This window comes from Mobula hypostoma, chromosome 3 (assembly GCF_963921235.1).
Source record: "Mobula hypostoma chromosome 3, sMobHyp1.1, whole genome shotgun sequence".
Classification (NCBI taxonomy): Eukaryota; Metazoa; Chordata; class Chondrichthyes; order Myliobatiformes; family Myliobatidae; genus Mobula; species Mobula hypostoma.
Genome location: NC_086099.1, coordinates 162,163,588 through 162,182,736, shown reverse-complemented (window position 1 = coordinate 162,182,736; position 19,149 = coordinate 162,163,588). Strand labels below are relative to the sequence as shown.

The 19,149-nt window shown below is 40.0% G+C and overlaps 1 protein-coding gene across 2 annotated transcripts in view; it reads left to right on the top strand.

Annotated features, from left to right (window-relative positions):
* Positions 1 to 19,149, top strand: part of cntnap2a (contactin associated protein 2a) — a 1,898,214-nt gene that overhangs the window by 875,101 nt on the left and 1,003,964 nt on the right. For both annotated transcript variants that reach the window (XM_063044005.1, XM_063044006.1), the window contains exons 6-7: positions 5,740 to 5,924; positions 9,055 to 9,195. In XM_063044005.1, coding sequence (XP_062900075.1) covers positions 5,740 to 5,924; positions 9,055 to 9,195 — 326 coding nt within the window. The remainder of the gene's footprint in view (positions 1 to 5,739; positions 5,925 to 9,054; positions 9,196 to 19,149) is intronic.

Genomic DNA, 19,149 nt, shown 5'->3' with positions numbered 1-19,149 from the left:
ACTTTATACTTTATACTTCATTGTCGCCAAACAATTGATACTAGAATGTACAATCATCACAGTGATATTTGATTCTGCGCTTCCTGCTCCCTGGATTACAAATATTAAATATTAAGAATATTAAAAATAGTAAAAATTAGTAAATATTAAAAATTTAAATTATAAATCATAAATAGAAAATAGAAAAATGGAAAGTAAGGCAGTGCAAAAAAACCGAGAGGCAGGTCCGGATACTTGGAGGGTACGGCCCAGATCCGGGTCAGGATCCTATATCTGTATGTATATATATATATATATATATATATATATCTACAGCTATCCTGAAAATTAAGGAGTTGTGGTCACTGTTCCCTAACTGCTCACCCACTGAAAGGTCAGTCACCTGACTAGGCACATTACACAACACCAGGTCCAGTACAGCCCCTCCTCTCATTAGACGGTCCATATATTGATTTAAGAACACTTAGCAAATTCTGACTCATCCAAAACCCTTAGACTGAAAAGGTCCCTGTTTATATTAAGGAAGTTGAAGTCCCCCACGGACAGCAACCCTATTATTTTTACGTATTTCCTTAATCTGATTGCACACATCTGTTCCTCAATGTTCTGGTGGCTACTGAGGGGTCTGTAGTACAATCCTATCAGTGTAATTGCACCTTCCCATTCCTGAGTTCCACCCAAATGGAACAGTGTCTGACCCCTCCATTATGTCTCCCCTGACTGCAGCTGTGATATTGCCCCTGATTAACAGTGCAACTACCCAGCCCCATCATTTACTCCCTTCTCAGGAACAAAGGTGATGAACTGAGAGGCTGGATACACAGGAACAAAGCTGATGAACTGAAAGCTTGAATGCATACATGGAATTATGTTGCAGTGGCCATTACAGAGACTTGGTTGGCACCAGGGCAGGAATGGATTCTCAATATTCCTGGATTTCAGTGCTTTAAAAGGGATAGAGAGGTGAGGGGAAGGGGAGGAGGGGTGGCATTACTGGTCAGGGATATTATTACAACTACAGAAAGGGTGGGTAATGTAGCAGGATCCTCTTTTGAGTCAGTATGGGTGGAAGTCAGGAACAGGAAGGGAGCAGTTACTCTATTGGGGGTATTCTATAGGCCTCCTGGTAGCAGCAAAGATACAGAGGAGCAGATTGGGAGGCAGATTTTGGAAAGGTGCAAAAATAACAGGGCTGTTATCATGGGTGACTTTAACTTCCCTAATATTGATTTGGCACCTGATTAGTTCCAAGGGTTTAGACAGGGCAGAGTTTGTTAAGTGTGTCCAGGACAGATTCCTGTCACAGTATGTGGGCAGGCCGACTAGGGGGAATGCCATACTAGATCTAGTACTAGGTAATGAACCGGGTCAGGTCACAGATCTCTCAGTGTGTGAGCATCTGGGGGACAGTGACCACTGCTCCCTGGCCTTTAGCATTATCATGGAAAAGGATAGAATCAGAGAGGTCAGGAAAATTTTTAATTGGGGAAGGGCAAATTATGAGGCTATAAAGCTCGAACTTGCGGGTGTGAATTGGGATGATGTTTTTGCAGGGAAATGTACTATGGACATGTGTTCGATGTTTAGAGATCTCTTGCAGGATGACAGGGATTAATTTGTCCCGGTGAGGAAGATAAAGAATGGTAGGGTGAAGGAACCATGGGTGACAAGTAAGGTGGAAAATCTAGTCGGGGGAAGAAGGCAGCATACATGAGGTTTAGGAAGCAAGGATCAGATGGGTCTATTGAGGAATATAGGGAAGCAAGAAAGGAGCTTAAGAAGGGGCTGACAAGAGCAAGAAGGGGGCATGAGAAGGCCTTGGTGAGTAGGGTAAAGGAAAACCCCAAGGCATTCTTCAATTATGTGAAGAACAAAAGGATGACAGGAGTGAAGGTAGGACCAATTAGAGATAAAGGTGGGAAGATGTGCCTGGAGGCTGTGGAAGTGAGCAAGGTCCTCAATGAATACTTCTCTTCGGTATTCACCAATGAGAGGGAACTTGATGATGGTGAGGACAATATGAGTGAGGTTGATGTTCTGGACCATGTTGATATTAAGGGAGAGGAGGTGTTGGAGTTGTTAAAATACATTAGGATGGATAAGTCCCCGGGGCCTGATGGAATATTCCGCAGGCTGCTCCACGAGGCGAGGGAAGAGATTGCTGAGCCTCTGGCTAGGATCTTTATGTTCTCGTTGTCTACGGGAATGGTACCGGAGGATTGGAGGGAGGTGAATGTTGTCCCTTTGTTCAAAAAAGGTAGTAGGGATAGTCCGGGTAATTATAGACCAGTGAGCCTTACGTCTGTGGTGGGAAAGCTGTTGGAAAAGATTCTTAGAGATAGGATCTCTGGGCATTTAGAGAATCATGGTCTGATCAGGGACAGTCAGCATGGCTTCGTGAAGGGCAGATCATGTCTAACAAGACTGATAGAGTTCTTTGAGGAGGTGACCAGGCATATAGATGAGGGTAGTGCAGTGGATGTGATCTATATGGATTTTGGTAAGGCATTTGACAAGGTTCCACACAGTAGGCTTATTCAGAAAGTCAGAAGGCATGGGATCTAGGGAAGTTTGGCCAGGTGGATTCAGAATTGGCTTGCCTGCAGAAGGCAGAGGGTCGTGGTGGAGGGAGTACATTCAGATTGGAGGATTGTGACTACTGGTGTCCCACAGGGATCTTTTCTGGGAGCTCTACTTTTCGTAATTTTTATTAACGACCTGGATGTGGGGGTAGACGGGTGGGTTGGCAAGTTTGCAGATGACATAAAGGTTGGTGGTGTTGCAGATAGTGTTGAGCATTGTCAAAGATTGCAGAGAGACATTGATAGGATGCAGAAGTGGGCTGAGAAGTGGCAGATGGAGTTCAACCCGGAGAAGTGTGAGGTGGTACACTTTGGAAGGACAAACTGCAAGGCAGAGTACAAAGTAAATGGCAGGATACTTGGTAGTGTGGAGGAGCAGAGGGATCTCGGGGTACATGTCCACAGATCCCTGAAAGTTGCCTCACCGGTGGATAGGGTAGTTAAGAAAGCTTGTGGGGTGTTAGCTTTTATAAGTCGAGGGATAGAGTTTAAGAGTCACGTTGTAATGATGCAGCTCTATAAAACTTTGGTTAGGCCACATTTGCAGTACTATGTCCATTTCTGGTCGCCTCACTATAGGAAGGATGTGGAAGCATTGGAAAGGGTACAGAGGAGATCTACCAGGATGCTGCCTGGTTTAGAGAGTATGCATTATGACCAGAGATTAAGGGAGCTAGGGGTTTACACTTTGGAAAGAAGGAGGATGAGAGGAGACATGATAGAAGTGTACAAGATAATAGGAGGAATAGATAGAGTGGATAGTCAGCACCTCTTCCCCAGGGCACCACTGCTCAATACAAGAGGACATGGCTTTAAGTTAAGGGGTGGGAAGTTCAAGGGGGATATTAGAGGAAAGTTTTTTACTCAGAGAGTGGTTGGTGCGTGGAATGCACTGCCTGAGTCAGTGGTGGATGCAGATACACTAGTGAAGTTTAAGAGACTACTAGACAGGTATATGGAGGAATTTAAGGTGGGGGCTTATATGGGAGGCAGGGTTTGAGGGTCGGCACAACATTGTGGGCTGAAGAGCCTGTACTGTACTATTCTATGTTCTATGTTCTATGTATGTTCTCTATTGCTTCTAAAACTTCAAAAGCCTGGTACATTAATCGCCCATTCCCACCCCTCTTCCCAGCCCATTTCCGAGACATCAGCGCTCACCTCATTCTCCCACCACCTTAACAGGGATAGAGTTTCTCTTGTCCTTTATCTACCATTTCATGAGTTTCCACATCCAACACATCATTCTCTGCAAATTACACATCTCCAAAGGGATCCTTCCATCAAACACGTCTTTACCTCACAGATCACTCCCTCCGTGATACCCATGTCAATTCATCTCCCCCCGTTAATCTCGCTCCCCGCACTCTTTCCTGCAAATGGGCAAAGTGCTACACCTACCCATTCACTTCCTCCTATTCAGGGCACCAAACAGTCCCTCCAGGTGGGGCAATACTTTACTTACAAATCTGTTGGGGTCATCCATTGTACACGGTGCTCCTGAAGCAGCCTCTCTATGTTGGTGAGATCTGTCATAAATTTGGAGATCGCTTTGCCGAGTACCTCCACTCCATCTGCCAAAAAATGGATTTCCCGGTGGCCAACCATTTTAATTCCTATTCCCATTCTCATTCTGTCATGTTGGTTCATGGCCTCCTCTTGTGCCATGATGAGGCCACTCTTATATTCCATTTGGGCAGCTGCCAATCTGATGGCATGAACATCGATTTCTCCCTTCGATAAAATAAAAATCCCACCCACTTCCACTTCTTTTATTCCCCACTCTGAATGCTTACCTCTTCTCAGCTGCCTACCACCTCCCCCTAGTGCCCCTCATCGAATCATAGAATCAGAGAAATCTACAGCAAGTTACAGGCTCTTTGGCCCACGATGTTGTGCTGATCATGTAACCTACTCTTGAAGTTGCCTAAAATTATTCTACCACATAGCCCTCTATTTTTCTAAGCTCCATGTACTTATCTAAGAGTCTCTTAAAAGACCCCCCCTTCTTCCCTTTCTCCTGTGGTCCTGTAGGGTGATGTAATGGGTGACAGATGATACATATTGTTCATAATAGACATAATTCACACACAATATCATTGAATTGTGTTCACTTTAAGTGGTGGTGTCTGATGAAATAATGTCAGTGTAAGGCAACTGCTTTTTGTTCTGCCCATAATGGAAGTAAAAGGCGCACAAAACAATACTCGTATGTTTTATTCGCAAAATCCCACAGTCCACTCTCCTTCCTTCCTTCTTTTCCAGCCCTTTACCTTTCCCACCCATCTGGCTTCATCTATCACCTTCTAGCTCTCCTCTTTCCCCTCCCTCCACCTTATTATTCTGGCATCTTTCCGCCTTCCTTTCCAGTCCTGAAGAAGGATCCTGGCCCGAAATGTTGACTGTTGATTCATTTCCATGAATGCTACCTGACCTGCTGAGTTCCTCCAGCATTTTATGTAAAGGTTCACAAACCTTTCTTTTTCGCTATTCCCCATTTCAGAGAGCTTTTTTACACTTCCCAGATTCATTTTCCAGCTTAAATTTTACACCCTCTTCTAAATTTACAATGTGTGGTTACATTCTCCTTGAAGATATGAACTAGAGAAGGTGACAGTGAGTTCCTCCCTATGTATGTAAATGACGGGTGGCGGGGGGAGCAACATAAAATTAGTTTACCATCTTATCTCAACAGTACGCACTGATCAGATGGTGTCAGTTACTAAGAAGCAAGAACAAGTACACTGAGTTGAATAGTGTACCGATTCCAGGCATTTTACTGAAGGAACTTTCTGGTGTGTGAAAGGCCACTGTCCTTTGATACAGCAACATGTCTCCCTCATCAGTATTAAAGGGCAATCAATACCCAACTCTTGAGTATTAATGCAAACAATCTTCTTGCTAATACGTTTGTCAGTAGGAAAGATTGCTCTTTTATTGAAACATATCAGATTTGTGTGCCATAATTAACAGTCAGAGGTTTGTACTACTGGATTTTGATTTCTGCCATTGTCTACATCATAATACCTGATGATATACTTTTGGTTCTCAATACCATGATTGCAGCTTCCAATTGAATAATTTTATCTATGTGATCCTTTAATTTTCCATTTTAGTGGAAGAACTGCAGCTGACAAGTTTCTCTTTTTAACTCCAGGTAGTAATCAGCACAGCTCTATCAACGGTGACACGTCTGTGACAACTGGCAGCCTCTTAGATGACTATCACTGGCACTCTGTCATTATTGAGCGGTATGGTCGCAATATCAACTTTACACTGGACCGGGAGACCCTGCATTTCCGGACCAATGGAGAATTTGACCATTTGGATCTTGATTATGAGGTAAGAAATCACAGGTTCTTGAATAAAAAGAAATTGGGGTGCATTCAATCCAGTCTTTGAAAGAAAAAGAGAGATTAACACATTGGACATAAATTCTCAACATATGTACATAAATGCTGACTAAATTTTTAAACATTTCTAACAGAATGAGTTTTCATTTAAGATTTTCAAAATGGAAATTTGATTGAATGACATTGAGTAACATTTGGGTGGAATGTGTTTCACCCTTTGCAAATTGGCATTGATTTTCTCCTTAGTCAGGTGGTTGCAGAGAGTAGGTCTTTAATTCATTTGGTGATGGCAAACGATTGAACAAAAGACCAAGACTTATTGTATTTAATCTGTATTACAAGTCAAATCACTGTTTAGGAGATAATAGATCATATGGGCTGTGGTACTAGAAGAGAGTCCACCTTTGGACAGAGGAACAGGAGAATTATTATCTTCCAGTGGATTAGTGGGGAAAGTCCTTCACTGTGCAGAACTCCTCATGGTCTTAGTAGTTCCTGAGTTGAGAGGGATCTGTGGGGAGGGGTGTCAATCATTGTACACTTTTTAGTATTGTGAGGTTGATCTCACCACTGGAGAATTAGTTCACAGGTTAGTTCATTAACTGTTCTCAGATACTGTTTTCTAAATGAATGTGCAAATCAAATTGCAGAGAGAAGATACATATTTAAAGTTTTTTTTACAAATAGTATAACTTGCAATATGATCTCAGCAGTCTGGTATATTTGCATGCAAAGTCATTATTACCAACATTTTGTGTCTATGGCTGCTGTTTTACTTGCCAGTAAACTAACTTTGCTGGTTTCTAGGTTTTCATTATCCTGACAATTGAATGAAACTGAAAGAGAATGCTACAGAATGAGGAGCTCATTATAGATGCTAGTTTTAGTGCATTAGATACACCAACTGTATTCATGTGCAAAATGCCATTGGCCTTTAAATTACGCTGCATTGGTTCACACCAACACGTAAAACTCAATGATTTTAATGGCCCAGATTTTGCTGGGAAATGTCAGCAATTACCTGTGGAACTGATGATAATTGCTTGTGTATAACTGAACAACTTTGGGATATTCATGTAAATATTAAGTTGCAGGTTGTGGTGCACAAATGTACTCTGTTAATAGACATCTCAGTGGTCCTGGATCTTTGTTAATTTCCCACTGCTTACGGTGAGAAATTCATGAGATTAGTCTAACACAGTTTAGATCTGATTCAGGGAATACTTCCCTGTTGACTTTAGTGGAAGGTTATCTTTAAATGTCCAAGGCAAATAGTTGCTCATTTTTTGTAATTATCTGTGTGTGGTCAATACGTCTGAGCTAAGTAGTTTAGCGTTTTCAGAATCTTCACTGAGTTTTTTAAAAATCATTTTAGAAATGCTTGATAATTATAAAAGGTTTCTGAATATTTTTAAATCAAATATTTTGAGTATCAGATAAGTTGGAACTTCACTTCTCACTGGCTCTCCAATCAGCCTTGCATCTCCTGGACAGTAGCAATACCTGCATGAGGCATCAGGCATCAGGCTGCCATTTATTGATTGCAGATCAGGGTTCAACACAATCATACCAAGTTCAAAACCTGGGCCTCTATACCACCCTCTGCAACTGGATCCTTGACTTCTTCACAGGAAGACCACAGTCAGTGTGGATCAGAAATAACATCTCTTCCTCACTGACAGTCAACACTGGCGCACCTCAAGGATGTGTGCTTGGCCCACTGCTGTACTCTCTCTACACCCACTACTGTGTGGTTAGGCATAGCTCAAGTTCCAATCTATAAATTTGCAAATGTGGCAACCATTGTTGGCAGAAATTTGGATGGTGATGAGGAGGTATACAGGAATGGTGTTGCGTCAACAAACTTGCACACGAGGTCAGTAAGACCAAGGAGCTGACTGTGCACTTCAGAAAGAGGAATTTGAGGGAGCGCGCACGTCCTTATCAAGGTAATAGCAGCGGAAAGAGTGAGCAGTTTCAAATTCCTGGATGTCAGCATTTCTGAAGATCAATCCTGGGGCCCGATATATTGATGGAATTACTCAACAGCGGCGATATTTCATTAGGAGTTTGAGGAGCCTTGCTATGTCAGAGAGACTTTTGCAAATTTCTACAGATGTACCTTGGAGAGCATTTTAACTGGTTGCATCACTGTCTGGTATGAAGACATCAGTACACAGGATCTGAAAAAGCTGCAGAAAGTTGTGAACTCAGCCAGCTCCATCATGGACACTAGCCTCCCCAGCATCGATGACACCTTCAAACGGTGATCTCAGAAAGGTGGTATCCGTCATTAAGGAGTCCAACATCCAGGACCTGCCCTCTTCTGATTGCTGCCATCTAGCAGGATGTACAGGAGCCTGAAGCCACACACTCAATGTTTCAGGAAGAACTTCTTCCCTTCTCCCATCAGATTTCTGAATGGACAATAAACCAACCCACGTACTCTGCCTCAGTATTTTTTTTCTTTTCTTTGCTCTCTTTTTGCACTCCTTATATAATTTAATTGTTATATATGCTTACTATTGTAATTTACAAGTTTTCTTTGTTATTATGTATTGAAATGTACTACTGCCACAAAAAAAGACTGATTTCAAGATATATGCCAATGATATTTAATCTGAATCTGATTCTGATTCTGCTGCTCAGTGGACAGCACAGGGTGGCTGAATGCTGATGGCAAATTCCAGGCCAATTATATTAATAGTAGTTGATTTTGATGATATGAGACTGCACAAAATTGTCAAACTTAAATAATGCTGCCAAATAATGAAGTGTTTTCCCGTTTTTTTGGCATCTATAAAAGGGTTTGGACTAGTCTCTCGGAATTTGCTGTAGTTGCTGTCAGTGAGGGGCATAATTCCTGCCAAATGTTTGATTAGAAAATCATCCTCATTGTAAGTCGATGAAGCATAACCAAGAATTTTTATGAACTGGCCAGAGGTGATTATGAAGAATAATAAATAAGTTTGAATAATTCTTACTAATTTAGTACCAGGAAACATTTAGCCTGTCATAATCTATTTTTGTCATGATAATATGCTGTAAGATTTGCAGTTTAATATGTAAAACTTTCTGCACACGTATGAAATATAAAATCATTTTGTTTATCCTTCAAGCTCAGTTTCGGGGGAATGCCATTTTCCGGAAAGCCAAGCTTCAATGGAAAAAATTTCAAAGGTTGCATGGAGACTATAAATTACAATGGAGTGAACATCACTGATCTGGCCAGGAGGAGGAAACTAGACACATCTAAAGTGGTGAGATCACGAGCAGGGTCAAAATCATTTTATATCTGGAATGAGATAGCTAAGGTTATGCCCAGCAGATGAAAGCAAGGTCCTGTTGAATGAACTACATAAACACCCAGAGATAATCAATTAGCATTGGAAATAAAAAAAAAGCTGTTTGTAGATTATTATAATTTTTAATGACACTCTAAATTTTGTGATTGAGATGCTTATTATAAAATTGTTAATTTCTGCAGGATTTCTGTTAAATCCTTTTGACATAGCATTGCTGCTATCAGATTAAAGCATTTACAGTATGCTACTTGTTTATATGAAAAAGACTTTTTGTGTGAATAAGACTTCTAAATCTTATCTGTAATTTCATTAGAACAAAGAACGCAGAACGGTTTTTGGTCCATAATGTTTTGTCACCTTTGTAAACGTACTCCATGATCAATCTAACACTTCCCTCGTACACTGACCATAAAACTCCATTTTGCTTACATCCACATGCTTATCTAAGAGTGTCATAAATGTCCTTATTGTACTAGCCTCTACCACCATTCTGGTTTCGGGGCATGACCACTCTCCTTATAAGAAATCTTTCTCTGATAGCTCCCCTGAATTTTTCTCCACTCACTTTAAATGGATGTGATCTGGTATTTGCCATTGCCACCCTAAGAAAAGACGTTGACTGTCTATACCAACAATGTCCACTTACAGTTTCAAGATTTCTGCTAAGAATGTGAAGCATAAATTACTCCCAGGATTGAGACAATACTATTTTGCAATGCCACTGCTGCAAAATATGAAAGCTCAGCTGCAGGTGCCAGGCCTTTTATTCCCCCATTAAAGTACTATTCTTAATGACATCGACCTTTTGGATGGGACAGGTAGTTTAATTCAGTTTGCTGAATGTCTGAGCCACATTGTTGCATTAGCTGCGGCTGTATGGCATTTTCCAGAAATGGTTTGAAACACTTGGCTCATTATTCTCCAGTCAATTATTTCAGCTATTGCTTAGCAGCATCTAAAGAATTGGTGGTCTTCATGTCAGCACTTAAACTAGGAAGGTACTTTTCTGTAGTACTGTGAAAATGCCAGTGTTTATAGGTACCATCTTTTGGGTAAGTCTTTAAACTGATCACCCAGTTGAGTTAGCATGATGAGAGGCGGATAATTAAAGACATCTGAAAAGAAATGAAACACATTTCAATTATTTTAAAATTATACATTAACTTAAAGATGTTTAAGTAATAGAAATTAATTCCACTAACTTTAAGTAGAGCATGAGGGAGAAAAGAAACGATTACTTACACTTACTGTAAATTTTTAATCCTGGTTGGTGACCTCCTTCAAATGAATGGAATAAGACAATTTGGCTGGCATAAAGATTATCTAAACACACTGCTCAGCATGTTTAGGTCCTGCACCAGGGCAGAGTAGTCACAAAAATCAGGGACAAGCCCTATCTAATGTACTGCAGCCAGCTGGCATTTCTCTGTGAAACCCCAAATGACAAACAAAATGAATCAACCCAATATTTATTCTTTAATAAATATTAATCATTCTTGTGCACTATGAGCAAAGTGGCTGTCAGATTTTCCTCTATTACAATAATGATTATAGTTAAAAAGTTGTTTATAAAACATTTTTGAGACATACGGGACCCACAAAATTATTATCTCATCTCACTCTGCTGTGATATGCTGAACATTTCTGTTGCACTAAATCAATAAAGCAGCAGACTTTGCCATATGTTTCAAGAAGCATTGCTATTGATTCCTGCTCTCTTGATTACGAAAAGAAGGCTTGAATGAAAGACTGCTTCACAGATCAAACCTACTGTTAACTTCTGAGTTTGCACTTCAGTTTTCCTATGGGGAATTCAGTGTAAAACGGTTAACATATATTCACTCAGGCTAAACTCTTGGGCTCCATCATGCTGGCTCTAGCTAGAACTGCCCTTGGTTAGCTGTCAAAACTGAATCAAATCCTGAAGTGAGTTCATAATTCTGCTGTGACATATGGAAGGCTGAATCTTTCAGTACTCCACCCAGCAGCAGGGCTCCATCTTGCTCAGTATAACAATCCTATGAGGTAACTGCCAGTCAGATCCTCCATAAGGTCCAACATGGGAGCAGCATCCAGAACTCCTGTTCTTTCAGTGGGATTTTCAGTTCTCAGGCGCATATTTAGGGGAAACACTTTTTGCTTTGACATAATTCTTCTAATGTATTTATATATATATTAATTTCCTTTATGCCTTAAATAAATTTGAACCATTTTAATATTATTTTCATTTCAAAAAAAAAATTTCTGAGACCAATGGCAATTTAAAAACTGTTAAATAACTTTAAAAGAAAGCAAAGTTGCACTCAGCTCCAGAATTGCCTCTGAGCAAGGGCATCCAGGGGCATACATTTTTTTCTGTTGCTCAATTGATAGAATTGTGAATCTAACCCTTGGATATAACCAGTGGACAATTCACTAGACTATCTTCTCAAATACAGGATCATTTCTAGTAGATTTTTTTGGTGGATCAGTCCTGAATGTGGGAATTGTTTAAAAAAAATACACTTTTCCTATATTATGTTGCACAAAGGCAGGTGATTTGGTACATTATTTTGCTGCTTTTGGCAGTAATATAAATTCTTGTCCTCAAGCAATATGAATTTCACAATATCAATAGCTATTTAGTTTGACTAAACTGTCACATATTATGATAACCATTGTAAAAGGATCTTGGGACTTATGTTCTCAATAACTGTTGCTACAGATTAACTCTTAAAAGTATAGGAAATTTAATAAAATGTACTCCTGTTAAGCCGACCCTTCAGTGAGCTATTATAACAGAACAATGGGATATCCATACTGCTGATAACAGCACAGTTTTAAAATGATAGCTGGAGCTGCCTTTCATCAGTAGTTAGTACTAATCAGGTCGACAAGGAAGAACAGAAAAACATCAACAACAGATCGGTTTCTATAAAGTTCAAGCTGTGAAAAATAATTTTCCTTTTAAATTGAGTTGTGTGTATTTAAGTACCTTGAATGCAAGCAAAACAATAGTATTGCTGCAATATTCTGTTGATAATCTTTCTGCAAAAAAGGCAGTTACACAATTGAAATTGAAAACAGAATTTGGAATTTAGATTTTTGTTGAAGAATAAATTTGACATTTGCTGACACCAGATACACGTGTGTTCAGATCTAATTTAGGTATTGGTGATAAGATAATGCCTGACCTCTGGTCTGATGATGAGTAACCATTTGGGTAGCCCAGTATGACTGGACAGCACAATACCTGTAGATCACAGCAATATAAGCCAAGGATTATAATTATGATATTTAAAGATGGTTGCCTGCATTCAGAGGAGGAATTTCTTTAGCCAGAGGGTGGTGAATCTGTGGAATTCATTGCAGCATATGACTGTGTTGCAAGTCATTGAGTGTATTTAAAGCAGAGGTTGATAGATATCAGAGGTTAGGGGAAGAAGGCCGAAGAAGATGGTTGAAAGGGATAATAAGTCAGCTGTGATGGAATGGCAGAGTCATCTCCTTGAGCCAAATGGTGTAATTCTGCTCCTGTCTTATGGTCTTCTTCAGAAACATTGAATCCCCTAGAGTACTAGACAAAAATAAATTTCCTTTATTGTACAGTCTTCTAAATGATAATTTTAGATTTGCCAATTTTTTAATCAAAATCTCATTATAACATTAAATGCTACAGTAAATGATATAAATAAATTACAACTTACAAACTACTTTTAAATACTTTTATTATCTCATGCTTTTAATGAAAGGCTGAACTATTTTCTGACTAGCATGTTATCTGAACCTGCCCTTGATTCACATTGTTGATTCAAGTGTGGTTTCACGCATAGCCTTCAATTGGGAGGTTGCCTCCAGCTCAGTAAGCTGAGGGAAGACCTGTTTCCAGCAGAAGTTGCCTGCTAGTCTCACAGAATGCTTTGGACAGCAATTCAGATCCTAAACCAAAAGCCTAACCAGGCTGTCATTTAAAATTAACGTTTGTGACATTTAAGAAACTCAAGCACTGTCAGAAAATCCAAATTTTGTCCACAAAATTAGTTACTTTGTTTTTTCAACTTAAAACACAAGGAAAAACAGACACATACTATATCAAATATATTTAATTTTATTGAATTAAATTAAGTTAAAAGGGTTATTTATTTTCCATACTAAGCCACAGCTTAGTATGGAAGTTTCCAAGCCTGGGAGTTGGGACATCTGAGAAAGGACACATTGGCCCATTGGACCACATGAGGACTTCACGCGTAGGTGCCCTATGGTTTGACACTTAAATGGAGTGAAGGATTGGATTTCAGCCTGTGTTCAGAAGTTGTGGTCTTCTGCCTATTAATTCTATAAAAGTGGATCCTTTGGCCTTTCCAAGAAGAGTTGCCCCAAGATGCATGATAACGATAGAGAAAAAATTGGTGAAGTATTATATAGTATCATAAAAATATCTGAAGATAAAGGATGTCCAGAATAAACTCAAGGGTTAATGGTACTAAAAAAAAGCTGAAACTTGGATACTTTGCCTCACGTCTTATCAATAACTCTCACTAGTCATAGTCATAGTCATACTTTATTGATCCCGGGGGAAATTGCATTTTCATTACAGTTGCTCCATAAATAATAAATAGTAATAAAACCATAAATAGTTAAATAGTAATATGTAAATTTTGCCAGGAAATAAGTCCAGGACCAGCCTATTGGCTCAGGGTGTCTGACCCTCCAAGGGAGGAGTTGTAAAGTTTGATGGCCACAGGCAGGAATGACTTCCTATGACGCTCTGTGTTGCCTCTCGGTGGAATGAATCTCTGGCTGAATGTACTCCTGTGCCCACCCAGTACATTATGTAGTGGATGGGAGACATTGTCCAAGATGGCATGCAACTTGGACAGCATCCTCTTTTCAGACACCACCGTCAGAGAGTCCAGTTCCATCCCCACAACATCACTGGCCTTACAAATGAGTTTGTTGATTCTGTTGGTGTCTGCTACCCTCCACCTGCTGCCCCAGCACACAACAGCAAACATGATAGCACTGGCCACCACAGACTCGTAGAACATCCTCAGTATCGTCCATCAGATGTTAAAGGACCTCAGTCTGCTCAGGAAATAGAGACGGCTCTGACCCTTCTTGCAGACAGCCTCAGTTATCTTTGACCAGTCCAATTTATTGTCAATTCATATCCCCAGGTATTTGTAATCCTCCACCATGTCCACACTGACCCCCTGGATGGAAACAGGGGTCACCGGAACCTTAGCTCTCCTCAGGTCTACCACCAGCTTCTTAGTCTTTTTCCCATTAAGCTGCAGATAATTCTGCTCACACCATGTGACACCGCTACTAAGATATGGCAATGAATGAAGAAACAAGATAGTTTCTCTGGACAATTACTATAAGACCATAAGACATAGGAGTAGAATTAAGCCACTCAGCCCCACTCCCCAACCTTCCCCCGTAACCTTTGATGCTATGTCCAATCACAAACCTATAAAGCTTTGCATTAAATATACCCAATGACCTGGCCTCCACAGCTGCTTGTGGTAATAAATTCCACAAAATTCATCACCCTTTTGCTAAAGAAATTTCTCTGCATCTCTGTTTTAAATAGATGCCCATCTATCCTGAGTCGGTGCCCTCTTGTCCTGGACTCCCCCACCATGGGGAATATTCTTTCCACATCTACTCTGTCTAGGACTTTCAACATGTAAAAGGTTTTAATGAGATCCCCCCTCATCCTTCTAAATTCCAGTGAATACAGACCCAGAGCTATCAAACATTCCTCATATGATAACCCTTTCATTCCTGGAATCATCCTTGTAAACCTCCTCTGAATCCTTTCCAATGCCAGCACATCTTTTCTTAAATGAGGAGCCCAAAACTGTTCACAATGCTCAAGGTGAGGCCTCACCAGTGCCTTATAAAGCTTCAGCATCACATCCTTGCTCTTGTATTTTGGACAGGAATGCTAGCACTGCTTTTACTTTCCTCACTACTGACTCAACCTGCAAGTTAACCTTTAGAGTGTTCTGTACAAGGACGTCCAAGTTCCTTTGCATCTCAGATGATGCAGAATACTCAATTGATTCATCTGCCACCTCCTTGTCTCCTGTTATTATTTCTCCAGCCTCATTTTCTAGCAGTCCTATATCCACTCTCATCTCTCTTCTATTTTTAACGTACCTGAAAAAGCGATTACTATCCACTTTGATATTATTTGCTGGCTTGCTTTCATATTTCATCTTTCCCTCCTAATGATCCTTTTGGATGCTCTCTGTAGGTTTTTAAAAGCTTCCCACTAATTTTTGATTTGTTGTATGCTCTCTCTTTTGCTTTTACATTAGCTTTGACTTCCCTTGTCTGCCATGGTTGTACTATTTTGTCATTTGAGTATTTCTTTGTTTTTGGAATATATCCATCCTGCACCTTCGTCATTTTTCCTAGAAACACCATTGCTGCTCTGCTGTCATCCCTGCCAGTATCTCCTTCCAATTTACTTTGGCCAACTACTCTTGCATACCACTGTCATTTCCATTACTCCACTGAAATACTTTCAGACTTTACTTTCTTCTTATCAAACTTCAAGTTGAACTTAATCATATTGTGATCACTGTCTCCTAAAGGTTCTTTTACCTTAAGCTCCCTAATCACCTCCAGTTCATTACATTACACCCAATCCAGTACAGCTGATCCCCTAGTAGGCTCAATGACAAACTACTTTAAAAAGCTATCTCATAGGTATTCAACAAGCTCACTCTTGGGATCCATTACCAACCTAATTTTCCCAATCCACCTACCTGTTGAAATTTCCCATGATTATCATAACATTGCCCTTTTGATACACCTTTTCTATTTCCCATTGTAATCCGTGGTCCACCTCCCAGCTACTGTTGGGAGGCCTGTATATAACTGTCATCAGGGTCCTTTTACCCTTGCCGTTTTTAACTCAACTCCCAAGAATTCAACATCTTCCAATCATGTTACATCTTTCTACTGATTTGATGCTTTTCTTTACCAGCAGAGCCACTCCACCCCCTCTGCCTACCTTCCTATCCCTCTGATATGACGTGTAACCTTGAAATTAAAGCTCCCAACGACAATTATCCTTCAACCATGATTCAGTGATAGGCTCAACATCATTCCTGACAATCTGTAATAGTGCAACAAGATCATCCACCTCATTTCTTATACTTTGTGCATTAAGATATAACACTTTGAGTACTATATTTGCTACCCTTTTTGATTCTGCATTCCTAATGCACTAATACTCATCCTGCTGGCTGTAATTTTGTCCTATCATCTGCCTGCTCTTTCTGACAGTCTGAGTGCATTCTATCTTTACTTTTTCACAATCCATCCTATCCCGAGTCCCTTCACTCCAGTTCCCACACCCCTAGCAATTTAGTTTAAACCTTCCTCAACAGCTCTAACAAACCTGCTCGTGAGAATATCGGTCTCCCTTGGGTCCAGGTGCAAACTGTCACTCTTGGACAGGTCATACCTCCCCGAGAGGAGATCCCAATGATGCAAGAACCTGAATCCCTGCCCCCTGCACCAGCTTCTCAGCCACACATTAATTTGCCAAATCATCCTGCTTCTACCTTCACTGGCATGTGGCACAGGGAGCAACCCAGAAAATACTACCCTGGAGGTCCTGCTTCTCAGCTTTCTACCTAGCTCTCTAATTTCTCTTTTCAGGACCTCTTCCTATGTAATTGGTACCAATATGTACCAAGACATCTAGCTGCTCTCCCTCCCTCTCCAAAATGCTGTGGACATGATCTGAGACGTCCCTTATCTGGCACCAAGGAGGCAACATACTATTCCGCTGTCTCTTTGACATCCACAGAATCTCCTGTCTGTTCCCCTGACTATTGAGTCCCCTATCATGACCGTTCCCCTCTTTCCCTTCAGTTACAATGGAAACGACAGTGATATTTGATAAACTGTGCAACCATAGAAGGAATAAGTCATCAAGTAAGATGGAATGCGATGATTCAGAGAGTTTATGTTATTTCAGTATTCAAGAAAGGATAAAAATACAGTGAACTAGTGTTAGCTCAACATCAGCGAGAGCAAAATATTGGAAGCATTACTTAAAGATATAATGAAAAACGTCTAAAGTACAAAGATATAATGAAGGATAATCAACAGAGAATTCAAAAGTGAATGATCTGTTCAACTAATATTATTGAATAAATTACCAAACTGAAGTAATACACTCAGAATGCTGGAGGAACTCAGCGGCTCATGCAATACCTATGGAGAGGAATAAACATCCAATGTTTTGGGCTGAGACTCTTCAACTGGAGTAATAGAACGATCTGATATTTTTGACTTTTAAAATTGTCTTTGGTTCATAATTTAAGGTCTATAACCCCATAATTTTCAGTCAAAATCAGGGAACAAGGGACAAAATAGATACCCAACCAACTACAAAGCAGAAAACCAAGCAGGGATTAAAAGTAATTAAAGGACTGGCAGAAGACATGTTTTGGAACTAATGCTTTTTACCATATCCATAAATGCTTCAAACTCAGGGTTGCAAGACTGATGTTAACAATACAGTTGAGGCTACAGAAAACTGTAACAAATCAAATGCTAAATGAATTTCAGTGTCTCTAAGTCTGAGGTGCCAAATATTACTGGGAAAAGAACTTCTGAAAATAATGGCAAGTAAGAATTTAAGCTAATAAGCCCTCAAGATGCCCACAGGGTGCAGAGATTAATTTATTGTATACATTTCTAAAGGGTTTAAATTTTGTAGATGTGGAAACATTATTCCCAATTACATGGATGTTCAAAGAAGGGTTTATAAATATAAAGTAGACGCCAATATATCCAATTATAACTCAGGAGGAAAGGAGTTCTTACATAGAGAATGGTAAAAAAATCTGTGACTAGTAATCCATCTCACCTTGTGGCAATAAATATGATGCATATTATTGGCTGAATGCACTATTTTGCTTATAACATTTAGCTCCTTTGAAATCAATGGGGTCATTGTTTGAGTACAATGGAAAATACAGTCATCACGACAGAGCATGTTTAAAGGTAGAAGATAAACTTCTAAACACTGGGTCTTGCTACCACATGGCAGAAATATATAAATACATGGCAGAAAGGAATCGATTTAGTTTGTTGTGATGACAGAAACAGAGTACAAATATGGAATATAAACAAGGCATGTGTCTTCTGACTGGCTTGTTTCTGCCCGGCAAGTTCCATGTAATTGTATGCATAGAATGCTATCAACGTATGTACCAAGTTAATTGCAAGGCGACGTTCAAGTGGTGATGGTACCAGAGGTAACTGCATACATCACTGAGCAAGTCAGCCGATCTCTGTTTAAGGAAAACAAAATGGAAAATCGTTAATGCATAGTGAGAGTGCTATTTCTCCTCTGTAAAGCAAACAAAAAGATCTCGTACTGCAATAAAATGAGGTCTTAACTTAATGGGATTTAACACAGAAAATCAAAATAATCTAGTGTGTCTATATAGAGCATAGGTTCCCAGCTTGGGTCCATGGACCCTGGAGTCTGTTGCTTATTGGTATTTGTCCATGCCGAAAAAAGGCTGGGAACCTCTGATTCAGAGAAATGACAAGATAGCTGCACTTTCCCACCAGCAATACCACTGGTTCCTGTAGCCACTATCCCACCATCATAATAATTAACATTGATTACATTCACCCTCTTGAATATAACGGTCAGCACTTTTCTACAACTAGTTCACTCAGCTCTTTGTTAAACATTAGGTAAACTTCAGATCCAATTTTGTGTTGAGCTAGCTGATCAGAATCAGCAACAATTTGATTGTTATAGTCTGGGTCAGTATTATTAAACTAGGTATTTTGAGGCTGTTACTCGTTCCTTTGATGAATGAAGCTAACCAAGCAAGAAGAACCTCTTCAACCCCTGGCATAATCTCATGTCCCCCAAAG